Source organism: Callithrix jacchus, chromosome 12 (genome assembly GCF_049354715.1).
Source record: "Callithrix jacchus isolate 240 chromosome 12, calJac240_pri, whole genome shotgun sequence".
Classification (NCBI taxonomy): Eukaryota; Metazoa; Chordata; class Mammalia; order Primates; family Cebidae; genus Callithrix; species Callithrix jacchus.
Window position 1 is genome coordinate 84,920,655 of NC_133513.1, and position 13,749 is coordinate 84,934,403.

General features: G+C 39.3%; 1 protein-coding gene across 25 annotated transcripts in view; it reads right to left on the minus strand.

The window, feature by feature from the left end:
* CPEB3 (cytoplasmic polyadenylation element binding protein 3) overlaps positions 1–13,749 on the minus strand; it is a 248,366-nt gene that overhangs the window by 110,958 nt on the left and 123,659 nt on the right. For 11 of the 25 annotated variants that reach the window (XM_035268463.3, XM_035268466.3, XM_009009961.5 and 8 more), the window contains exon 5: positions 550–573. The exons of the other annotated variants lie outside the window; for them this stretch is intronic. In XM_035268463.3, the coding sequence (XP_035124354.1) occupies positions 550–573 (24 nt within the window). The remainder of the gene's footprint in view (positions 1–549; positions 574–13,749) is intronic. 25 annotated transcript variants of the gene reach the window in all.

Here is a 13,749-nt window from a genome sequence, read left to right on the forward strand (position 1 = left end):
TGCACTTCAGCCTGGTGGGTAACAAGAGTGAAACTCTGTCTAAAAAAAAACACACACACACACACACACAAATTAGGTAGACTTTGGAATGGGTCCAAGGAAGAGGCCCTGAAACTTAAGCTTCATTTACCTTTGGAGTAAATCTGCCTCTGGACATAACAGAAAAAAATTCACCAGCCAAGCCAATAAGATTAAGAATTGCCTTTCAAAACCCAAGTTCTGCCTTCTAAGTTATATGAAAAGAACACAATACAGGACAGAAAAATACATATGCTTGGCCTTTATTTCCTCATCTTTATTCACAATAAGCCATACAACAAAAATCTTCTAAGTAGAAAGTCTTTGCCATATCTTTTTTAGAATTAAAAGAACAAATTACCAACTAACAACAAAAAGTAATTGTAATAAAAATGATAAATTATTTTGCCAAAATAATTAAGCTAGAACATCACACCATATAGTAATTATTGGTTTACACACACACATAAACACACTCATATTTACTCACAATTTGGCAAGCAAAAGATCTCATTAAAAAAAAAAATTTACCTCGTCTCCGCCCATAGCTCCTGGCTGCATGTAAACATAGAAGAAAACCATGGGTATTTGTATCAAAATGGTGAATTTAGAAATTAAAAAAAATATATTCACACAAAGCTTTTCTACGTATTCTTGGAATTATTTAATTGATATGAAGATACTATTCAACTTGACTACAAACACTATATATATTTTTTAAAAACCTTTATGAAATACAAACTAAATCACAATATTAAAAAGAAATTTAACTGGATGTGGCAGCCACTGGAACAGACACAATGGATGTTTCAGAAGTCTTATGAGGATTTATATTGGAGCCTATTATCTCTATCAAAATCTTATCTATATCTATTAGTATTTTAAAACTAATTTATAAATCTTCATTTGTACTTTATCTTGCCACCAGCTAAGAAAAAAATTATTCATTCAAAATAACTAAAAGCTATACCATGCAGTGGTCACTGAATTTCTTAGGACATACACATTTCCCCCAAACATACATACACACACACACACACACACACACACACTCTTCATAGATTCCCCTGAAAAATGTATAGAAATTTTATATACAACTAGCCGTTACTTTACAGAATGTGTTTCTGTAAAATTTTCAGTAAAGCTTCTCTTATTGACTCCTGAGGGGCGGAGACTGCAGTGAGCTGAGATCACCCCACTGACCTCCAGCCTGGGCGACAGAGCAAGACTCTGTCTCAAAATAAATAAGTAAATAAATAAATAAAAGCGTGAAATGTCACGCAAGTAGCTTATACTGAAAAAGGAAGATAATTTGGGGTTATATTTACAGTGTAAGATAGTAAGCATTAAATAAAACGATTTCTGGCCAGGTGCAGTGGCTCATGCTTGTAATTCCAGCACTTTGGGAAGTTGAGGTGGGCGGATCACCTGAGATCAGGAGTAGAGCTTGAGACCAGCCTGGCCAACATGGTAAAACGCTGTCTCTACTAAAAATACAAAAATTAGCCAGGTGTTATGGGAAGTGCCTTTAGTCCCAACTACTGGGGAGGCTGAGGCAGGAGAACTGCTTGAACCTGGGAGATGGAAATTGCAGTTAGCCGAGATTGTGCTACTACGCTCCAGCCTGGGTGACAGAGTGAGACTCTGTCTCAAAACAACAAAACACCGATTTCTTCCACAGGAAGATAATTCAGACTTTTTAGCCAGACAGTTGAAATATGACTAAGCCAATCTCATCTTCTACTATCTTCTACTTTTCCTCAGGCATCAGACTTGTACTTACTCCACACCTTTACCTCTTCACTTTCCCACTACTCAAATATTAGAAAGAATTATCCAGCTCAAGCTCTTTTTTTTCCTTCACTCCCCCTGTACTACAACCCTCAATGAAAAAAATCTGGTTCTTTTTGTTTTGTTTTTGTTTTTGAGATGTAGCCTCGCTCTGTCACCCAGGCTGGAGTACAGTGGCATGATCTCAGCTCACTGCAACCTCTACCTCCCAGGTCCAAGTGATTCTACTGCCTCAGCCTCCTGAGTAGCTGGCATTACAGGCACCTGCCACCACGCCTGGCTAATTTTTGTGTTCTTAGTAGAGATGGGGTTTCGTCATGTTGGCCAGGCTAGTCTTGAATTCCTGACCTCAAGTGATCCCCCTACCTTGGCCTCCCAAAGTGCTGGGATTACAGGGGTGAACCACCATGCCCAGCTGAAAAAAATCTCTTCTGAACTTACATTGCTATTTCTGTTTACATAATTTACAAGAGCAGATGCATTCTAAAAACAATTTAAGGGACTTTTATGCTGTTTATTATTTGGAACCCAGAATTCCTCTTCTGACAAAAAGTATAATAAATTGTAGGTAGCCTCCTAGCTTGACCCCTCCCCCAAATTTGCTTCATCCATAATTACATGGATGGATTAATACTTAAAAAGAGATGAAATAAATTTTGACATCCCATGACTTATCCCTTTGTCCCTTCTTCCCATCCTCAATGATGTTACACTGCCTGACACCCCAGTGAAAAATCTCTACTGAGAAAGGAAATACCTCATATTTAAAAATTATTTATTTCTCTCTCAAGCAATAATTTTTTTCCCATTATATCTGATTTCTGACCATATATCCAATGAAGACAGATCTGACTGCAATACTAAGGTACTAATGATTCAGTGGACATTAACACCCCTAGAGGATAAATGAGAATGTTGTTCACACAAGTCTTCAACCACTAAACATTCAAGTAATATAGATGAGGTTAGTAGATCTAGACAGGCATAAGGTTGGAGGGGAGCATGTTGAATTGGAGAGAGAGGAAGAGTTTCAAAAGACCTACCTGGGAGTTTTGTTTGTTGGTTTGCTTTTTTTGAGATGGGATCTCACTCTGGCACAGAGGCTGGAGTGCAGTGGCATGATCTCTGCTCATAAAACTGACCACCTCCTGGGCTCAAGTGATTCTCCCACCTCAGCCTCCTGAGCAGCTGGGATCACTACACCCAGCTAATTTCTGTATCTTTTGTAAAGACAGGGTTTCACCATGTCACCCAAGCTGGTCTCCTGGACTTCAAGGAATCTGCCCACCTTGGCCTCCAAAGTGCTGGGACTATACATTGGTTCATGATAGCTGGGGACTCTGATAACAGAGAGACAAGATGGTATATGGAATAGGGAGCCAATATCAAGTAGGGATCTGAGATGCTTAGATTTGTTTGTTTGTTTGTTTGTTTTTTAAGATGGAATTTCACCATTGTTGTCCTTGCTAGAGTACAATGGTGCGATCTCGGCTCACTGCAACTTCTGCCTCCAGGGTTCAAGAGATTCTCCTGCCTCAGCCTCCTGAGTAGCTGGGATTACAGTTGCCCACCACCTTGCCCAGCTAATTCTTCATATTTTTAGTAGAGACATGTTTTCACCATGTTGGCCAGGCTGGTCTCAAACTTCTGACCTCAGGTGATCCACCCACCTCAGCCTCCCAAAGTGTTGGGATTACATGTATTACATGTGTGAGCCACCTTGCCTAGCGGCTTAGATTTGTTTTTATCATTGACTGTGGAATTTATTACATACTATCTTGGTCCTGTTATAGTAATTATCATAGCAGCTAAAACCTAATGAATGCTTCCTATGTGTGGGGAACAGTTCAAAATGCTTCACATGTATTAGTATCATTTAATACACCCCACAACTTTATGACATATCCTTAATTCTTTTTTCAAATGAGGAAAACAGAACACAAAAAGGTAAATATCTTGTCCAAAATCACACAGCTAGGGAGCAATGAATTTGGAACTTGAATCAAGCAGTCTGGCTCAACAGTTCACACAAACACCTCACTAGGGGGCAAGGTCTATATCTTGTACTCCTTTTAATATCCTTTAATATACTTGGAAGAATGCTCTATACCAAGTTGGTACTCAACAAACACAGCTTGTTAGCTGAGTGCACAATCATGAACAGGAGTAATATATGCCTTGATGGCCTTTAAAATATAGGCCAACTCTGTTAGTGGTTTAACATTTGATCAAGTTGCTCATATGAGGGCCATTTGTAAACAGTCTAATTAAGAGTCAAACTCTTCCTTATAGAGAGACAATGAAATTAACACCAAGGAAATGTGGGAGTACAAAAATAATGGTTTCTGGTTTCCGCTAGAAACTCTGAACAAGAAAGAATGCTGAATATATAAACCTATAGCAACCAGCACAAAATCATTCCACATGTTTTTTTTTGAGATGGAGTCTCGCTGTGTTGCCCGGGGTGGAGTGCAGTGGTACCATCTTGGCTTACTGCAACCTCTGACTCCCAGGATCAAGTGATTCTTCTGCCTCAGTCTCCTGAGTAGCTGGGACTACAGGCGCGTACCACCACACCAGCTAATTTTTGTATTTTTAGTAAAGACCTGGTTTCACCATATTGGCCAGGCTGGTCTCAAACTCCTGACCTTGTGATCTGCTCGCTTTGGCCTCCCAAAGTGCTAGGATTACAAGCACACTTGGCTGATTACATATTTTTTAAAATGGAGTAATGTGATTTATTTCAACTTTCTAATATCCTATCTATACTTACCAGATATAACAAAATACAATATTCTTTCAAATGTCTATCTACTTCCTCCAAGAACTTTACTTCTCAACTATTACCAGGCATGAAGATAGAATTCTTTTCTTTTTTTTTAAGAGACAGAATTATTTTACTATTTCATATATATTCAGCAATTTAGAGCCCATACAAATTACCTCTAATTTTTGAAGTCAGAGTAGTATTACCCTAGGCTAGAGATAGTAACCAGAGCAGACCCTAGGGGTGTAGTTTGAGGTGTTAGTCATGTTTTGGTCTTAATCCAGGTACTAGTTACAAGAGTGTGCTCAATTCGTGATACTGCATCGAGCAATGTATTTATTGAACCTATGTATTTATGGTTTGTGTGCTGTTTGTATTTGAATATATAGTTAAAAATAAAACTACGACTATTTTAGATTAGTTCACTGGTTATAAAAATAGTGCAGAAAATTCACAGCACTAACATTTTTGTAGCTTTTAAATCATAAACCTGATTAAAAATTGAAAAAAATACTTATTTTCAATCCATCAGAATAAAAATTAAAAGGTACAGGTATTTTACAGGGGAAAATACAAGAATTATTCCAAAAGTGGATTTGTAGGATAAGTGACAAGTACACTGTGAACAACACTCTCATATTAATGGTATGGTACTTTGTTGGCATACATGGCAACACTAAAATAGATCATCTGCTATTCCTTATGACTTGGCCTACACTAAGTTTTAATGGCTACACTCTTACACATGTGACTACCCAAGGGAAGGGCATGTTAGACTCTGCTTTGTTTTTTAAAGACTTTATATTTTTAGAGCCTTTTTGGTTCACCGCAAAATGGAGAGGAAGACCCAGAGATGTCGTACATGCCCCCTATCCCACACACTTCATAGCTTCCCCAATTATGAACACCACCCTCCAGAACAGTACATTTGTTAAAACTGATGAACCTATGCTGACACGTCATTATCATCCAACATCTACAGTTTACATTAGGCTTCACTCTCGGAGTACATTCCATGTGTTCTGACAAATGTGTAACATGCATCCACTGTTACAGTATCATATAGAAGAATTTCACTGTCTTAAAAATCCCCTGTGCTCCATCTCTTCATTCCTCCCTCCCACTTAACCTCTGGCAACCACTGATCTTTTTACTGTCTCCATAGTTTTGCCATTTCCAGAACGTCATATAGTTGGAATCATATGAAACCTTTTTAGATTGTCTTCTTTTACTTAGTAATATGCATTTAAGGTTCCTCCAGGTCCTTTCATGGTCTCATAGCTCATTTGTTTATAGTGCTGAATAATATTCCATTATCTGGATGTACCACAGCTTATTTACATCTTGGTTGCTTCCAAGTTTTAGTAATTATGAATACACTGCTCTGAACATCCATGTGCAAGTTTTATAAGGATATATGTTTTCAACTTCTCTGGGTAAATATCAAGAAGTGCAACTACTGAACTGCATGGTAAGAATACGTTTAATTTGTAAGAAATTGCCAAACTTGATCTGGTGCTTAAATCTAAACGAACTCTTCTGTTACATGGATTCATGTGAATTTGAGCAAGTCTCTCGAAGCAAGGTAACAACATCATATATAGATTTCACGATATAGGCTTGAAAAATCAGAAAGAGTAAGAAAAAAAGAAGAGGGTAAGGAAGAGAGTGAGGGAATGGGAAGGAGGGAGGGAGGGACAGAGGTATAGCTAGGTAGATAGAGACAGATAGATAGATATTCACTCTATTGTGGATCAAAGCAGCACACAACGTGTTTTCAAAACAGGCAGAGCCCCTGTGCCTGATGAAAAAAGAATGAAGATCCAAATGCTTTAGTATAACATTTCATTAACGGACATGGAAGTTTTTGTCAAGACTACTAAAAGTCACTGTAGGAGAGGCCAGGCACAGTGGCTCATGCCTGTAATCCCAGCATTTTGAGAAGCTGAGGTGTATGGATCACCTGAGGTCAAGTGTTTGAGACAAGCCTGTCCAACATGGAGAAATCCCATCTCTACTAAAAATACAAAATTAGCTGGGTGTAGTGGCATATGCCTGTAATCCCAGCTACTTGGAAGGCTTAGGTAGGAGAATCGTTTGAACCGGGGAGGCAGAGGTTGCAATGAGCCAAGATTGTACCATTGTATTTATTCCAGCCTGGGCAACAAGAATGAAACTCTGTCTCAAAAAAAAAAGAAAGAAAGAAAAGAAAAAAAAAGTCACTATAGGGACAAATTATTACTTTCCTTGTAATAAAATCAGTTAAGAAAAATCTTGCAACTTACTTTTTGAATCACCATTTCTGTAGGCGTGATAAAATTATTCAAACATCTAATGCTCCCTTTCAGCTTCCCTTGGAGTAACAGTCAGTAAAAAAAAAAGGTTCACTTAAGATGGGTTAAGATCTTAAAGCCTGAATTAAAATGTTCCACCTTTCCCTTGTTAGACTGTAAATTCTTAAACAGCAGGAGTGATAGGGTTTGTCTCTAAATCCTCCTCCTATATCTTTGTCTTATAATGGCAGATAAGATACTTTATTTTTTTTTTTTTGAGATGGAGTTTCGCTCTAGTTACCCAGGCTGGAGCGCAATGGCGCGATCTCGGCTCACTGCAACCTCTGCCTCCTGAGTTCAGGCGATTCTCCTGCCTCAGCCTCCTGAGTAGCTGGGATTACAGGCACGCGCCACCATGCCCAGCTAATTTTTTGTATTTTTAGTAGAGATGGGGTTTCACCACGTTGACCAGGATGGTCTCGATCTCTGGACCTCATGACCTACCCGCCTCAGCCTCCCAAAGTGCTGGGATTACAGGCGTGAGCCACAAGATACTTTTAACCCAATGTTTGATAGCATTTCTCAAACTAGGCAAGTTATAATTGAAAAGATCAATGTCTCCATGAACAACATCAAAGTAGCAGGTAAAAAAGATGCTTGAAGGGAAAGGATATACTTTCATCTGCTACATTTACATTAAGTATTTGTTTTTATTTTTATTTTGTCTTATACATATTAAGTATTTGGATGTCTTAAAACTCCTTCCTTCCCTTCTCTTTCACTCTTTCACATTCTTCTCAGAAAAATATTCTTTCCATTGTATTTGCAAACCTAAAAAGTAATACTAATGACTGATAAGAAAAATAGTAGCATTACTGAGATATTTTATAAAGGAGAATATCATAAAGTAAAATAACATAATAATCTACTGATAATTTATCATATTCCAGGCATATGCTAAGTACTTAACAGTCTTCTAATTCCCAAGGCAGCTATCATTGTATACATTTCCAGATGGGCAAACCCAGGGCCAGGGAAGATGACTGGCCCAGAGTTATGCAGCTACTAAGCAGCAGAGCTGGGATTGAACCCAGGTTTAGTCTGGCTCTAAAGCACATATTTTAAGTCAAGATATTATTTACAGTCAATAAAATTTATCCACTTTAAATATATAATCTGATTAATTTTGATAATTATATACAGACATATAACCACCATCATTATAATCAAGATAGGACAGTTCAACACCTTTGAAGATTTCTTTGTGTGCTTTTGCAGTTGATCCCCTCCCCTAACCCATGGCTCCTGGCAAGCACTGATCTCCCTTCTTACCATAGTTTTGTTTGCCTTTTCTATGATTTCATATTAATGAAACCAATATGTCTGACTTCCTTTTAGCATGTTTTTGAGATTAATCCAAGTTGTTATATGGATAAGTGTTTTGTTTCTTTTTATTGCTGAGTAGTATTTCATCAAATGGACACACCACAATTCATCCATTCACCAGTTGGTAAACATTTGAAAAATCCTCACTCTTATCCACTAAGATTGAAGAATCAGTATTTCAAATCTGTAAAGACCTTGAAAGTACAGAGAAATTCTCTTCAGAATTTCCACAACTTCCATTATCCTGTTTTTCAGCAGCACGATCCAAAATTTAAGAAAATCAACTTCCCACTCCAATTTTATTTTATTATTACTAACACATGATTGTTTTCTACTAATTATCACGCTTACAACTGTTATTTTATGAATTAAAATACAGAGATACCGCAGAGATATTATAGGCTCTCAGCTCCAAACAACTGTAATAAAGCAAACATCATAGTAAAGCGAGTTACACAATTTTTTATTTCCTAGTGTGTACAAAAGTTATGTTTACATTATACTGTAGTCTATTAAGTGCACAGTAGCATTACATCTTAAAAAAAATAATGTAGGCTGGGTGCAGTGGCTCACGCCAGTAATCCTAGCACTTTGGGAGGCTGAGGTGGGTGGAGCTCATGAGGTAAGGAGTTTGAGACCAGCCTGATCAAAATGGTGAAAATGGTCTCTACGAAAAACACAAAAAACTTAGCCAGGCACAGTGGCTGGCACCTGTAGACCCAGCTACTTAGGAGGCTGAGGTATAAGAATTGCTTAAACCTGGGAAGTGGAGCTTTCAGTGAGCTGAGATCGTGCCACTGCACTCCAGCCTGGGAGACAGAGCAAGACTCCATCTTTAAAAAAAAAATGTATATCCCTTAATTTAAAAAATACTTTATTGTTGCCCAGCACAGTGTCTCAGACCTGTAACCTCAGCTACTTAAGAGGCTGAGGTAGGAGGACTGTTTGAGGCCAGGAGCTCAATGCCACAATGAGCCATGATCATGCTACTGCACTCCAGCCTGGGTGACACGGCAGGACCCTGTTTCAAAAAAAATTAAAAAATAAAAATAAAAATTACTTTATTACTAAAAATCTTAATGATCATCTAAGAATTCAGCAAGCTGTCACTTTTTTCTTTTCTTCTTTTGCTTGTGGAAGGCCTTCCCTCCATGTGGATTGCTGTTAACTGATCAGAGCAGTGGTTGCTAAAGGCTGGGGTGGCTGAGGCAATATTGTAAAAAAAGAGATCAGTGAAGTTCGCCACATCGACTGACTCTTTTCACAAAAGATTTCTCTGTAACATGCAATGTTTGACAGCATTTTACCCATAGTAGAATGTCTTTCAAAACTGGATTCAATCCTTTAAAACCCTGCAACATCTTTATCAACTAAATGTATGTAATACTGTAAATCCTTTGCTGTCATTTCAACAATATTCACAGCATCTTCATCAAGTAGACTCCACCTTAGGAAACCACTTTCTGGCCAGGTGTGGTGGCTCATGCCTGTAAAATTAATCAGATTATATACTTAAAGCACTTTGGGAGGCTGAGGCGGGTGAATAACCTGAGCTCAGGAGTTTGAGACCAGCCTGGCCAACATGATGAAACCCTATCTCTACTAAAAATACAAAAAGTTAGCTGGGCATGGTGGCATGTGTCTGTAATCCCAGCTACTCAGGAGGCTGAGGCAGGAGAATTGCTTGAATCTGGGAGGCAGAGGTTGCAGTGAGCCGAGACTGCACCACTGCATTCCAGCCTGGGCAACAAGAGCAAAACTCTGTTTCAAAAAAAAAAAAAAAAAGAAAAGAAAAAAGGAAACCACTTTCTTTGCTTATATGTAAGAAGCAATTTTTTATCCATCACGTTTCATCACGAGATTATAACAACTCAGTCACATCTTTAGACTCCACTTCTAGTTCTCTTGCTATTTACACTGTATCTGCAGTGACTTTCTCTACTGACGTTTTGAACCCCTCAAAGCTGTCCATGAGGAATGGAATAGACTTCTTCAAATTCCTTTTAATGTTGATATTTTGACCTCCTTCCATGAATCACAAAATTTCTAAGTAGCATCTAAAATAAAGAATCCTTCCTATAAGGTTTTAGACTCTGCCCAGGTTCATCAGAGGAAACACAATCTATGGCAACTATTGCTTTACAAAATGTATTTCGTTTTCTTTTTTCTTTTTTTTTGAGACAGAGTCTCACTTTGTTGCCCAGGCTGGAGTGCAGTGGCCTGATCTCAGCTCACTACAACTTTCGCCTCCCAGGTTCAAGTGACTTTCCTGCCTCAGCCTCCCAAGTAGCTGGGATTACAGGTGTGCACCACCATGCCCGGCTAATATCTGTATTTGTAGTAGGGATGGGGTTTACCATGTTGACCAGGCTGATCTCGAACTTCCAATCTCAACTGATTTGCCTGCCTTGGCCTCCCAAAGTGTTGAGATTATAGGTATGAGTCACCACATCTGGCCTACAAAATGTATTTCTTTCTTTACCTTTTTTTTTTTGAGATGGAGTTTTGCTCTTGTTTCCATGGCTGGAGTGCAACGGCACAATCTCAGCTCACCATAACCTCCACCTCCCAGGTTCAAGCAATTCTCCTGTCTCAGCCTCCCGAGTAGCAGAGATTACAGGAACGCACCACCACACCTGGCTATGTGTTTGTATTTTTAGTAGAAATGGGGTTTGGTCCACCAGCCGGAAAGTGGTTTTTTTTTTTGAGGAAGGCAGGAAGGGAGGGAAGGAGGAAGGGAGGGAGGAAGGAAGGGATGAAGGAAGGAAGGAAAGGAGGAAGGGGGGAGGGAGGGAAGGAGGGAGGGAGGGAGGGAGGGAGGGAAGGGAAGGGAAGGAAGGAAATCAAGCAATGAGAGAGACATTGCTGACCTGGATCTAGACGTTTACAAGTAGATTTCTTTTTTTTTTTGAGAGAAGGAAAGAAAAAAAAAAAAATGAGTAAAGGAGAGGAAGAAAGAGGGAGGGTGAACGGAAATATTGCTTTATTCTGAAAATAAATGGGTATTAATAACGGCCAATCAATGTTTCATTTAAACCTATGAGTAGGTGTGATGTGGTATTGACAAGAATGTATATTTTGTGTATTTGAAGTGGAGAGCTCTATAAATATTTATTAAGTTTACTTGTTCCGGATCTGAGTTCGAGTCCTTGATATCCTTATTAATTTTCTGTCTCACTGAATCTAAGTCTGTATGTATCTGGGTGTTCGGATCGTTAGCTCTTGTTGTTGCATTGATCCTTTTACCACTATATCTTTGTTGCTTTAAAATCTATTTTATCCGATACGAGAATTGCAACTCCTGCTTTTTAGTTATTTAGTTATTTATTTATTTATTTTTATTTTTGCTCTCCATTTGGTTAGTAAATCTTTCTCCATCCCTTTGTTTTGAGTCTTTGTGTGTCCTTGCATGTGAAATGGATCTGGATGTAACATGCCGTTGGGTTTTGGCTGTGTCTTCTGATTGAGGGGTTTAGTCAATTTAAATTTAGGGTTACTGCCATTTGATGTTAACTGGCTGTTTATCCATTCGTTGATGTAAATTCTTCTTCATGTTGGTGCTCTTTACTTTTTGGTATATTTTTAGAAAGGCTAATACTGGTTGTTTCTTTCTGTGTGTAATGCTTCTTTCAGAAGCTCTTGTAAAGCAGGCCTGGTGGTAATAAAATCTCTGAGTACTTGCTTGTTCATAAAAGATTTTATTTTTCCTTCAGTTGTGAAGCTTAGTTTGGCTGGATATGAAATTCTGGACTGAAGGTTCTGTTCTTTGAGGATGTTGAATATTGGCCCCCACTCTCTTCTGGCTTGTAGAATTTCTGCTGAGAGATCTGCTGTGAGTCTGACAGGCTTGCCTTTGTGGGTAACCTGACCTTTCTCTCTGGTCCCCCTTAGTATTTTCTCCTTCGTTTCAACCCTGGTGAATCTAACAATTATGTGCCTTGGGGTTGCTCTTCTTGAGGAATATCTTTGTGGTGTTCTCTGTATTACCTGGGGTTGAATATTGACCTGCTTTGCTAGTTTAGGAAAATTTTCCTGAATAATATCCTGAAAGGTATTTTCCAGCTTGGATTCATTCTCTCCTTGGCATTCAGGTACACCTATCAAACGTAAATTTGGTCTTTTCACATAGTCCCACATTTCTTGGAGACTTTGCTCATTCCTTTTTATCCTTTTTTCTCTAATCTTGTCTTCTCGTTTTATCATTAAGCTGGACTTTGACCTCTGATATCCTTTCTTCTGCTTGAACAATTTGAGTGTTTAAACCTGTGCATACTTCTCGGAGTTCCTGTATTGTATTCTTCAGTTCCATTAATTCACTTATATTCCTCTCTAAGTTGTCTATTCTCAATAGGATTTCATCAAACCTTTTTTCAAAGTTCTTAGTTTCTTTATGTTGGGCTACAACATGTTCTTTTAACTCACAGAAGTTTCTTATTATCCATTCCCTGAAGTGTGATTCTGTTATTGAGATGTGCTCGTTCTCCATCAAGCCTTGTTCCATTGTCGATGAGGAACTGTGATCATCTTTAGAGGGAGGGGCGTTCTGATTTTGAGTATTCTCAGCCTTTTTACGCTGGTTTCTTCCCATGATTGTAAATTTATCCTCCTGTCATCTTTGAAATTACCAACTTTCAGATTAGGTCTCTTGAGTGGACGTCCAAGTTGTTAGTTCCCAGGGCCAGAACGGCGTTAAGACTGATGGTGCTTTTCTGCCCAGGATTCTCCTGTCTGGCTTCCTTCTTGTGCCCGTAATAGGCGACTCTGCCTTCCCGGGGCTCCAAACCTCAGTCAGAAGGGGAACCAGTCTCGTTTACTTTGCGCTGAGAGCTGCCGCACTGAGGTGCCGTCACAGCCGCTGTGCTGGCCTCAGGAGTCGTGCTGGGGACCCGTGTGGGTCCTCCAAACCTTGGTCAGAAGGGGAGCCGGCCCTGTTTACTCTGCTCCGAGAGCTGCCGCACCAAGGTGCCAGCGAAACCGCTGCACCGGCCACAAGAGTCGTGCTGGTTACCCGTGTGACTCCTCCACTGGGGATCTTCTGCTCCGTGAGCGACCAGAATTTGTCTGAAAGTGTGGCGTCCTCTAGTTCTCTGCGCTTTCACTGAGAGCTGCAATCCTGAGATGTTAGCAATTGGCCATCTTGGATCGTTCTCCCCAGAAAGTGGTTTCTTAAGGTGGAGTCCACATTGGTCAGGCTGGCCTCGAACTCCTGACCTTGGGATCCGCCTGCCTCAGCTTCCAAAGTGCTGGGATTACAAGCATTAGCCACCGTGCCCAGCCCAAAATGTATTTCTTAAACAAGATGGCTCGAAAGTATAAATTATAACTTGATCCACAGGCTGCAGAATGGATGTGTTAGCAGTCATGAAAACAACATTAATCTCCAGTACATATCCTTCAGGTGCACTGTCAATGAACAGTAATATTTTGAAAGGAATATTTTTTTCTGAGCAGTAGGTCTCAACAGTGGTTTTAAAATATTCAGTAAACCATGCTGTTAAACAGATGTGCTATCCT